Below are 12,640 nucleotides of genomic sequence, written 5' to 3'. Positions count from 1 at the left end.
GTTTTTGTGTTTCATTCCACTAGAGTTAACCTGAAGGGAACGGTTCAAGGGACTGTATTCGAGGTCTGTATGGCTCCAGGGCCTACGTGTATCTCTTTCTGTTATGCCACATACATTAAATGGCAATGCAAGGTGAGAGCCAGTTGAAACTCTTAGTAATTTAGGAGAGGAAAATGAGAGTAGTTATACTAGAGCAGTTACTCAAAAGAGTTGATTTTTTTTTTTTTGAGACGGAGTCTCGCTCTGTCTCCCAGGCTGGAGTGCAGTGGCGCGATCTCGGCTCACTGCAAGCTCCGCCTCCCGGGTTCATGCCATTCTCCTGCCTCAGTCTCCCAAGTAGCTGGGACTACAGGCGCCCGCCACCACGCCCAGCTAATTTTTTGTATTTTTAGTAGAGACGGGGTTTCACCCTGTTAGCCAGGATGGTCTTGGTCTCCTGACCTGGTGATCCGCCTGCCTCGGCCTCCCAAAGTGCTGGGATTACAGGCGTGAGCCACTGCGCCCGGCCAAGAGTTGATGTTTTAAAAATTATAAAAGAGAAATAACAATTTGAAGATATTTTTAAGGATTTATTTTTAAACATTATCCTTCCTTTCATTGTCTTAACAGTAAATTACTTCATCTTTGCTCATTCATATATATTTTCACATTACTGAATCCCTAACACCCAGTTTGGGGTTTGCTTTGCCTTTTTTCACTTAACCTTATATGGGATTTTTTCTTGCAAGTTTAATTTTTATAAGTTTATTGGCTTCATAATGTATTGAATTCATCTGTCATAACCACCTCCATATTACTAGACTGGGAAGTTCATAATTTTTTTCAGTATTACCAATAGATATTATTGTCAATTGCGGTATCACATTTTCTTTCGTTTAGATTACGTCTTTAGGATAAATATCTGGAGCTCAGATTACTAGGTCAAAGGGTAGAGTTTATTTTTATGACTACAAGTTTTGTCATTTTTGGTAAGATATATCACAATTGACAATGAGGCAAACAAATCAACTAGCCCCCTCCTGCTCTTTCTTCCCAGCAAACTCCTTCCCCAAACTAGTTACTTGAATTTGAGAAACAGTATGAGGTTTTGCCTTTTGGAGACATTATTATTTGAGTCAAGTTTAGGTTATACGGATTTTTAAAAAAAATAACATGATTTGGCAAGATCATGATGAACCTCCTTTTCTTTGAGTAAATTAAAGTACTACTGGCAAATAATAAACTGGTCTTAGGAGGGATGGAAGGCGGATAAGCCTTAATGGAAGTAGAAGTGATCTGATACTGGAGACCCTGAGAGCTTGTCTCTGGCTTATTTTAGCATCCGGGAAAGCCTTGAATATTATGAAAGGTAGATTGTAGCCCGATGTCACAGAGCCTTCTTACTTAAGTTTGGCTCAGCAGTCTGGCAATTCCCGCCTGAGTCTTCGCTATCCTGGCTACTGCAAAGCTGGGTAATTTAAATTGAGTGGCACTGATAAATGCTCAAAGAACTTGGCAAAGCTTAAAGATACTTCCTTTCCGCTGGTCTACGGACGTGAAGAATGAGACTTCCAGTTTCCAAGGAATTTGCTGCATAGACTCTATCGCCGGTTTCAAAAGTCAAACTGAGACGACTTTCTACTTTAAACAAACACTAGGGATTTGCTGGAGTGGCGACAACCTTCCGCCGCGTACCTTGAGCCCTTGTTTTTTTTTTTTTTTTCCGGAGACTTCCATTGGATGCCGAAGTTCTCGCCCCCTCACCTCGCACCGGGATTGGTTGATTCCTGGCCTTGGCGGGTGATTGGTCGAGCTCGCTGGGCTATTGGGCGCTGGGAGTCGAGGGGGCGGGAGGCGGGAATTCGTCTCGGGTTGTGTGGTTGAGGGGTCTGGTGGGTTGAGGAAAGGTAACGGCGGCCCCAAGCCTGCACACAAGGCCGGGGAAGTAGCAGCACCGCCAGGAAGAGGGAGGAGGAAGGGCTCGTGCCCTTTCTTCTCTTCCAGGGCTCCTCTTTATTTGCTCTCAGAAGTCGGTTTCCTTTCCTTTTCTTCAGTGAATCGGAGCTCAGAGCGTTGCTTCGGTTTCCCTCCAGACAGGCAAGTCGGAGGGAAGTCCACGGAAAGGGCTTGAGTTCTTCTGCCCAGCCTGCGGGCCCATCGGTGGTGACTGGATCACCAGGGTCTCGGGGATCTCAACTGGCTGGGGGAGGAGGGAGATACGGGGCAGAAAACCTGAGGAGGGAGCCTATCCTTACCTCCTTTGAGCGCAGGCCTGTTCTTAGCCCGGGCGCTGCGTTAATTCTTGGCGGGAGGCAGAGGGGTGTGTTTATCCTTTATGCAATGTTTGGGGGAAGCTACCCCATTTTGACACTATTGTTGCCACAGCCGGGGTACAGGACGGGCTGATTTCTAGATTATATCTGAGTAACTAGGCCAGCGTTGAGTTGTTGATTCATATTAAGAGGTTAGATTCCACCATACCTCATTCTCAGAGCTTTACAGATAGAATCGCAAAATGTTAGAGCTGGAAAATACCCTAGAATAATGGTTCTTCTTTTGGAACACACAAGCAGTGGTGAATGTTATTATTGGCTTCATAATCTATTGAATTGCTATTTTAACCATCTCTTCGTCCCCAGGTTGAATTTACAATTTTTTCCCACGACTGCAAATAATTCCTTATTTAATAACAGTGCATGTAATTTCCCCCGCTATTTTGATTTCCTTGAGATATATTTACGGGAAGAGAAATCTATGGACTTTTTCTTCAGAAAAATGCAATCATGTACAGAAACTTACGCTTGCAATTTCAAGAGGTCATTGTCTCTGAATTACATCCGTGGATCCTAGGTTAAGAAAAGTGGTTTAGAAGAGGTGAGGATTAAAGTGATCCTCATCTGTGTCAGATCCTGGGTTAGGTACATTCTGCCCTGGCTAATTTTCATAAAAACCCTGTCAGGTAAGTAGTAGTATTTCAATTCCATATATGGAGAAACAAGCTCTGAGAAGTTAAGTGATTCACACAGTGGAATTCAAACTTAGGATTGCCTTACTCCAAAGCCCATCCTGTTTCTATAATACTCTACTGATCTTCAAATAACATTTTTGAGTGCCTACTATGTGCCAAGGCATTCTCTTTCTTATAACAGCCTTTAAATTAAATTAGGGGTTATCACAGGTAAGGATCTTAGACTAGAGAAGTAAAAAGATATGTCAAAGATAACATACCTGAGTCAAAGATAACATACCAGGCAGTATACCAAAACCTGGTATAGAACCTATGCTTCCTGACTTCTGGTCAACAGCTTTTTTCTTCTAACTGGAGGACTGCAGAAAGGGGTAACACAAAGGGGAAGAACTGGAGAAAGAGTGGTGCTACGGAGTTGTAGAGAGAGAGGCCTCAGGAACTTATTTGTTTCTGTAAGTTGATTACATCTGATCTAACTGTTACAAGAGCTCATGTTTAATCTGGTATGTACTTTATCATATTTGCACATTATTTCACTTAATCATTACCACAATCCTATGGGGTACATGCAGTCACTGTGGCTTAGAGAAGGTAACTAACTTTCCCGAAGTCACACAACTAATACCTGGCAGAGTGAAGGATACAAATCTAGATTTGTTAGACTCTAAGACATGCTCTTGACCGCTGTGATTTATAAGACTAGGAAATTATTTTGTTTCCATTTGTTTTGTTTATACTTTTATTAATTCCAATTTTTGTTTCCAGATTTCTCTCTTAGTTTTGGTTCTCTGGTTTTCTTTGTAAGGCGTGTCTCAATATTTGACATTTTCATTTCTGTTGTAGTTAGGAATCTGAAATAAACAGGAAAGCACTATGTCTTCAATGTGGTCTGAATATACAATTGGTGGGGTGAAGATTTACTTTCCTTATAAAGCTTACCCGTCACAGCTTGCTATGATGAATTCTGTAAGTATTTTTCAGCAGTTAAGTTTTTATTAAGATATAGATACTTATGACCCATAAAGTACATTGAGTATGTGACTGCATTCATATTCTCAGTAAATGGAGAATATTTTCTGGGTTCACTTGGAAGAATATCTAACCTCTGGGAAACTACTGATTGCAGCTAAACTGTATATATCTGTGGTTAAGGCAAAGAAGAACATTCTGAAAAATGTTCTCAGCTCATTTGGAATTTCTATACTTTTAATGAAAAACTGCTATACTTTTAAGTAAAAACAGAGTATTTATTATCTTTTACACAGAATACTATTTTTCTCACCATTGTTTTGTTTGGATCATGTAGAAAATTAACATACAAATTTGAGTAAACCAGCTTTCCAGTTTTGTTACAGCTATTTTGCCATATGTACTTCATATCTTATTTACTGGTAACAAGATTATTAGTATCCTGAATTTGTTCTTTTCCTTTCCTAGCCATGTTTTTATACTTTTATTACATATATATGTATCCATAAACAATATAGAATATTATTTTACATATTTGAAACTGTGCATGATGTGATACGGTACCTTACCTTTCATGCAGAACTTGAGTTTTTTAACTTAGCATTATTTTTAATGTATAGCCCTGTTGATTCTTAATCCATTTTAATTGTTGTATAAATTCCATTGGATGAATATACCAGAATTTATCTGTCCATTTTCTTATTGGTAGACATTTAGGTTGTTTACATTCTTTTGCAATTACAAACAATGCTGCTGTGAACTTTCTTTTTTCTTTTTGTTTTTGAGACAGCGTCTCACTCTGTCGCCCAGATTGGAGTGCAGTGGCGCGATCTTGGCTCACTGCAACCCCTGCCTCCCAGGCTGAAGCTATTCTCCTGCCTCAGCCTCCCCAGTAGCTGGGATTACAGGGATGCGCCACCACGCCCAGCTAAGTTTTGGATTTTTAGTAGAGACGGGTTTTCACCGTGTTGGCCAGGCTGGTCTCGAACTCCTGACCTCAAATGATCCACCTGCCTTGGCCTCCCAAAGTGATGGGATTACAAGCGTGGCTGCTGCTGTGAACTTTCTTATGCATGTTTCCTTGTGTTCATGTGGGAAAGGTTTTGGGTGTACACATAGAACTGGACTTGCTGGAGCTGGGCATCTTCACTTTATAAGAAATTGTTTATTTCTCTACCAAGTAGTTGTAACAATTTGTACTCTCACTAGCAGTATCCTTCATTAAGTTTTCATCAAAGATATTGATAGGTAGTAATGTATTCTGGTTTTACAGAAATCATTGATGCTTGCATAATTCTGGCACAGATTCCTCTTTTCATTTCTTCTCTTGTGCTTGATATTTTGGTAAGATAATCTTAGGGAGAGGTGTAAAGGAATACAGTTTGGATTTAACTAAATATGAGTTCCTTCTGCTATTGTTGTGTTCCCTGGAGTGCAATCTCACTTTTCCTTGCTGTTCTATTTAAACTTCAGATGGAGAGAGACCTTTATAAAGTTAATATGTTTATTAATCTTTTTCATTGGTTTCTGTGTTCATAGATTCTCAGAGGATTAAACAGTAAGCAACATTGTTTGTTGGAGAGTCCCACAGGAAGTGGAAAAAGCTTAGCCTTACTTTGTTCTGCTTTAGCATGGCAACAATCTCTTAGTGGTAAGTAGTTGCTTGATATCTTCAGGTTGCTTACTGGGATCTGAGAAAATATAATACAGTATTCTTTATCCAGACTGGTTCAGCCATGCTGTTGCTAACTTAAATATTCGTTTAAAGATGTTTCTTTAAAATAAGTTATAAATCTTCCAAAAGAGTTTCAATATAGCAAAATATGTTTAATTAATGCTAAAATAGTATTGAACATAATTTAGTCTTTTGATGAGTCAGAAAGTACATAAAGACTTGGCAGCCTGGGCAGCATGGTGATACCCCATCTCTACAAAAATTGACAATCAATTAGCCAGGCATGGTGATGTACACTTGTAGTCCCAGCTACTTGGGAGACTGAGGTGGTAGGATCGCTTGAGCCCAGGAGGTCGAGGTTGCAGAGAGCTGTGATTGTGCACTCCAGCTGGGTGAAAGAAAACAAACAAACAAACAAACAAAGTTTTGGATGCTTAGAGTTATTATAAAAATAATTAGATGGTAATTTGTATGTAAAAGATGCAAGAGATGGGCTGTCATGATGCTGTAACACATACTAATTGCTTTTTTTTGGGGGGGAAATCCTTTAATATATTTGCTTACCTGTTCCTTTCTCATAACATCAGCACATGGAATATATAAAAAAGAATACATTCTAGTTGATCTTTCTACTTGTTTAAATGCCAGATAAACAGAAATTTAGTATAATATTGTTTGTATGAATTTATATTACTTCCCACTACTTTTCCTTTTTTTTTTTTTTTTGAGTAGAGTCACCTGGGATGGAGCATAGTGATGTGATCATAGCTCACTGTAACCTCAAACTCCCAGGCTCAAGTGATTCTCCTGCTTCAGCCTCTTAAATAGTTGGGATTACAGGCATGAGCCACCAGGCCAAACTATTTTTGTTTGCTAACAAATGCCTATTAATATTTACTTCTATGAAAGACTATATAAACTACATAATGAATCAGAAATATAATATTGGATACATTTTAGTTACATTAGATGGCTTTAACCTAAAGTATTAGGAGAATTGAGGTTAAACATGGTATGTGTGTGTATGTATGTATGTGTATATAGGTATATAGATACATTTTTAAAATGAAATGTTTGTTACTAATAAGAGTATATTAAGGCTGGGCACAGTGGCGCACGCCTGTAATCCCAGCACTTTGGGAGGCCAAGGCAGGTGGATCACCTGAGGTTGGAAGTTTGAGACCAGCCAGACCAACGTGGAGAAACCCCGTCTCTACTAAAAATACAAAATTAGCCTGGTGAGGTGGCGTGTGCCTGTAATCCCAGCTACTCGAGAGGCTGAGACAGGAGAATCACTTGAACCTGGGAGGTGGAGGTTGCAGTGAGCCGAGATCGCGCCATTGCACTTCAGCCTGGGCAACAGGAGCGAAACTCTGTCTCAAAAAAAAAAAAACAGTAAATACTTCATAAGCTTTTGGTTGTTCATTTTGATTCTCACTGATGTTAATTTTGGGAAAAATGAGTTTATCGGTACTAACTTCAGGTCTTAATGGCAGATGTCTGGAAAATAGAATTAGGAATATTTATATGGTACAAATGGGAAAACAATGTCAATACTGATTATTTTTAAAAATAAATTATTTAGCTTTTTTGGGGGTATATGAATTGTACATTTGTATACAATGTAGGCACACAATGTAAACTTATTATAATTTGGTATTATATTTAGCACTAAAATTACCTATTTTATTGATTTGAATATTGACCTTAAAATGTATTTTGATGCAAGTATCAGAATTAATACATCAAAAAACGTGTTTCTATTTGAAATAGAAGTATAATTGGGGGAATGATTTAACCCTTATGTGTTAGATTATTATCTAATATATTGAACTTTCAAATTCTTCATTTAGGGAAAGAGTAGTAATTAAGGATATACTTTATGTCCTTGTTTCAATCCATTCTTGAATTTTAGATAAATCTTAATATAAATGAATACTTGAGTAGTTGTACTTTTATTACATTATTAATCTTAGATTATTAGATTTTTACAGATTACATAAATGGGTGATAATTTCCCTATAAATGTTTTTGTTTTGGTTTTTGAAACAGAGTCTTGCTCTGTCGCCTAGGCTGGAGTGCAGTGGCATGACCTCGGCTCATTGCTACCTCTGCCTCCCAGGTTCAAGCGATTCTCCTGCCTCAGCCTCCTGAGTAGGTGGTATTACAGGCGTGCACCACCACGCCTGGCTAATTTTTGTATTTTTAGTAGAGACAGGGTTTTACCATATTGGCCAGGCTGGTCTCGAACTCCTGACTTCAATTGATGTGCCTGCCTCGGCCTCCCAAAGTGCTAGGATAACAGGCGTGAGCCACTGTGTCCAACCAAATGTTTTTGGCTTATTTCTCTCCTGTCCTAATTTGATGCTGCAGATAAAGTGACCAGCTTGTCCAGGTTTGCCAGGTACCTTCCTGGTGTTAGCCCTAAAAATCTTTTATCTTAGGAAACCTCCCAATCCTGGGTGAACTGGGCTGGTTACTTACCTAGCTGTAGAGAATGATTGATGTTTACTTAATTAGATATATTATAAATAGATGTTCTTTCATTTTTAGGGAAACCAGCAGATGAGGGCGTAAGTGAAAAAGCTGAAGTACAATTGTCATGTTGTTGTGCATGCCATTCAAAGGATTTTACAAACAATGACATGAACCAAGGAACTTCACGTCATTTCAACTATCCAAGCACACCACCTTCTGAAAGAAATGGCACTTCATCAACTTGTCAAGGTAATTTATATTTTGCCTGGGTCAGTTGATATCTGTAATAAGAGTCTTAATTATTACTGTTATAAGCCCTAATTTATATAAGTTTGGTTAGCATAACTGATTATATATCTCTATCTAGTTTCTCTGGAATGATTTTAAAATAGCACAGAGTGGTCAAAAATCCATAGACGTTTTTAAATTCTTGGTTTGACTTTTAATTTATTGAGACATTTTGTTGTCCTAAATAATTTTTTAAGGAAGGCAAGGCAAAATAAATGATTTTCCAAAATTGATGTTATTTGTAGCCATTATTGTTAATTATATGTTAGAATTCTATAAAACAATGTTCGTATCCTAAGACGAAATCTAATTAGGATTGATTAGATTTATGAATCTATTTGATTCATTCTTGATAAGTTTGCCTGGCCTTCTGAGGCCAGTATCCTACATAAGTATCAGGTATGTTTATGTGTGATCTTTAAATAATTTTTACTAATTTTAGAGAAATACATTAAGAGTAACATAAGATTATTAATAATATATTTAAAAAATATTTCACCTGCTTTTGGCTGTATAGAAAGGATAGACTATTATTTACCTAAGAAACCTAGGGAACATCCTGGACACTTTGCTCTTTCTTATTTCTTCATGTACATCTCCATATCCATTGGTACCTCCATAGTCCAAACTACCATTTCTTGTTTAGAGCATCCAATAACGCTTTTTTCTGCTTTTACTCATGCTATTCCTTTACCAGTCACTGGCAGGGAGACAGAGGTTGCCACGATTGACTTAAGTCAAAACAAAGAGTATCCATTTCCTAAAATCAAGGATGGAGTCAGCTTCCTCTAAAGCATGTGACTATATAGAGGAGGGTAGATGATTGAACTTCTGGTAGGAATGAGGAAAGAGAAGTGGAACAGTTGTTAAATAGGTGACCAATAGTGTTGTCTACATTGTTTTGATTTTGGCCTTTTGGATTTCTTCCCTTTCCTTCAAAGATTTATGCTTTCTCCTTCCTCAGAGCCTTTGCTTCTATTAGTGTCTCTTCTGAGCAAAGTTCCATCTTCAATTTATTATCCTTTTCTTCCTCAGTTTACATGTGACTTCCTTGGGGTATCCATCACTGATTTTTCTGTCAGAGTAGATTTGATTTTCCTATTATAGTCTGTCTTCTCCTTGTGTACCTTTCCTTTATAGCACTTGTTACAGTTTGTATTATATGTGTCTGTCTAAATCATTTATTAATCTCTGCTTCCTTGGCAGACTACTTCATGAGGTTAGGAATATTGTCAATTTGCTTACCATTGTATCCCTAGAACTCTAGCAGGGTGCCTGGCATATGGTAGGTGCTAGATAAATATTTGTTGTTAGGAATGAATGGGATTAATTTTCAGCTAATTATAGGAATTCTGGTGTAGAATATTTATATGCAACCTTTTAAAAACAGCTTTATTGACGTTTACTTGACATAACAAATTGCATATATTTAAATGGTACTTTTTTTTTTTTTTTTTGAGGCAGAATCTCACTCTGTTGCCCAGGCTGGAGTGCAGTGGTGTGATTTTGGCCCACTGCAACCTTCACCTCCTGGGTTCGAGCAATTATCCTGCCTCAGCCTCCCAAGTAATTGGGATGACAGGTGCCTGCCACCACACCCAGCTAATTTTTTGTATTTTTAGTAGGGACAGGATTTTACCATGTTGGCCAGGCTGGTCTCGAACTCCTGACCTCAAGTTACTCACCTGCCTCGGCCTCCCAGAGTCCTGGGATTATAGGCGTGAGCGACCACGCCCAGCCTAAATGGTACACTTTGATACATTTTGACATATGTACCTCCATGAAACTTTCACCAGAATCAAGACAGTGAACATACACACCAACCCCATATTCACTTTATCCAAAGCTTTTTAAACATGCTCACTTTCCCAAAAAGTTTTCTCATGGACTTTTGTTATCCCTCCTTCCCACCCCTACATGACTCACCTCCCCAACCAGCCACCTGTCTGATTTTTGTTACTATAGATTAGTTTGCATTTTCTATAGTTTATATAAATGGATTCATACAGGATGTATACTTATTTTGTCTGGCTTCTTTCACTTATGACAATTATTTTGAGATTCCTCTATGTTGTTGCATGTATTAATAGTTTGTTTCTTTTTATTTCTGAGTAATTGTGCATGGATATACCACAAATTGGTTATTGGCTGTTTATGTATATTTGGGTTATTGCTAGTTCTGGGCTATTACAAAGACAGATAATGTGAACATTTGTGTCTACATCTTTGTACGGATGTATGTTTTCATTTCTCTTGGGTGAATACTAGGAGCAGAATGACCAGATTGCTTTGTAGGTGTGTATGTTTTAACTTTTTTTTTTTTTTTTTTTTTTTTTTTGAGACGGAGTCACTCTTGCCCAGGCTGGAGTGCAGTGGCGCAATCTCAGCTCACTGCAACCTCTGCCTCTCGGGTTCAAGTGATTCTCCTGCCTCAGCCTCCCAAGTAGCTAGGATTACAGGAATGTGCCACCACACCTGGCTAATTTTTGTATTTTTAGTAGAGATGGGGTTTCACCACGTTGGTCAGGCTGCTCTGTAGCTCCTGACGTCAAGTGATCCACCCATCTGTGCCTCACAAAGTGTTAGGATTACAGGTGTGAGCCACCGTGCCTGGCCAACTTTTTAAGAAATTTCCAAACTGTTTCATGAAGTGGTCATACCATTTTATATTCCCATCAGCAGTTATGAGAGTTCCAGTTTCTTCACATCCTTGTGAACCCTTGGTATGGGCAGTCCTTTTAATTTTAGCCATTCTTTTTTTTTTTTTTCCTGGAGATAGGGTTTCATTCTGTTGCCCAGGCTGAGTACAGTACTGTGATCTTGGCTCACTTGGCTCATTGCAACACCTGCCTCCTGGAACCAAGTGATCCTCACACTTCACACTCCCTAGTAGTTGAGACTACTGGCATGCACCACCACACCTAGCTAATTTTTATAGTTTTTGTTGGTTTTACTGTGTTCCCCAGGCTTGTCTTGAACCCCTGGGCTCAAGTGATCTGCCTTCTTCGGCCTCCCAAAGCACTGGGATTATAGGCATGAGCCACCATACCTGGCCTTAATTTTAGCTACTCTAATAGGCATGTGGCGGTATCTCATTGTGGTTTTAATTTTTATTTCCCATATTTTCATGTTCTTATTAGCTATCCATATATCTTGTTTGATGATATGTCTGTTCAAATAATTGCCTATTTTTTATTAGTTTGTGTTCTTACTGTTAAATTTTGAGACTTCTTTAAACATTTTGAATACAAGTCTTTGATCAGATAGAATTTTAGGTTTACATTTAGGTCTAAGATCCATTTTGAGTTAATATGTGTATATGGTGTAAGGTATGGATTCAAGTTCATTTTTTTGCATGTGGATATCCAGTTGTTCAGCACCTGGATATATTGAAAAGGCTATCCTTTATCCACTACATTGCCTTTGTGTCTTTATCAACAATGAGTTATCCATATGTACACAACTTGATTTTGACATTACTGTGAGTCAGTGTTATTTAGAATAGTCTAAATGGGAAAAATCAAGGTTGTATTCTGATACCCTCTTTATATTTGTAAGTAAATCCTTTAATCTGTAACCTAAATATAGAAAAATGCAAATCCTAAGTATATAACTTGATGAATTTTCACTGTCATAACTACTACATAGATTAAAAAAAAAAGAGAGAGACATTACCAACACCCCAGAGGCCCTCCTCATCTTCTTTTTCAGTCACTGTCCCTTCTTTCCATAGGTAATTCTTGTCCTCCTGTGACCATTGATGAGTTTTGCCTTTTTACAGAAATAGAGTGAAACTCCGTCTCAAAAAAAAAAAAAAATGGAATTATATATGTAATCTTGTGTCTGTCTTTTGCTTAATATTGTATTTGTGAGATTCATTCATGCTGTTGCATATAGTAGTACTTCTTGTTTCTGTGTATTATTTCCTTGTATGAATATACCACAGTTTATTAATCTGTTCTACAGTTGTTAGGCATTGGGTTGTTTTCAGTATTGTTTAATAGTGCTGTTATGAACATTCTTGTTCAAAGGGTGCAAATAGGTAAGTATTGTCTGTAGACACATACCTGGTCATAGTATATGCATATGTTCAGCTATAGTAGATACTGACAACATTTTCTAAAGTGGTTGAATCAATTTATGCGTCCCCGGTCAGATCCCTCCAACCCCTGCAGCAGTATATGAAAGTTGTTCACCATTTTTGTTAGTACTTGATATTTATAGTTTAAAAAAAAAGTTAGTCATTCTTGTGTATGTGTGGTATTCTCATTAGGTTTTAGTTA

General features: G+C 38.1%; 1 protein-coding gene across 8 annotated transcripts in view; it reads left to right on the top strand.

Moving 5' to 3' along the window:
- Positions 1-49: 49 nt before the first annotated feature.
- Positions 50-12,640, top strand: part of BRIP1 (BRCA1 interacting helicase 1) — a 187,980-nt gene continuing 175,389 nt past the window's right edge. For 2 of the 8 annotated variants that reach the window (XM_014342182.4, XM_055101591.2), the window contains exons 1-4: positions 50-2,076; positions 3,791-3,913; positions 5,456-5,567; positions 8,145-8,318. In XM_014342182.4, the coding sequence (XP_014197668.4) occupies positions 3,821-3,913; positions 5,456-5,567; positions 8,145-8,318 (379 nt within the window). In that variant the 5' untranslated portion in view covers positions 50-2,076; positions 3,791-3,820. Of the gene's footprint in view, positions 2,077-3,284; positions 3,400-3,790; positions 3,914-5,455; positions 5,568-8,144; positions 8,319-12,640 lie in introns of those variants that run through there. The other 6 variants (XM_055101593.2, XM_014342183.4, XM_003814472.6 and 3 more) reach the window with 4 other exon arrangements.

This window comes from Pan paniscus, chromosome 19, assembly GCF_029289425.2.
Source record: "Pan paniscus chromosome 19, NHGRI_mPanPan1-v2.0_pri, whole genome shotgun sequence".
NCBI lineage: Eukaryota > Metazoa > Chordata > Mammalia > Primates > Hominidae > Pan > Pan paniscus.
Note: the sequence above shows the minus strand (reverse complement) of the source record. Positions and strands in the feature narration are given on the sequence as shown.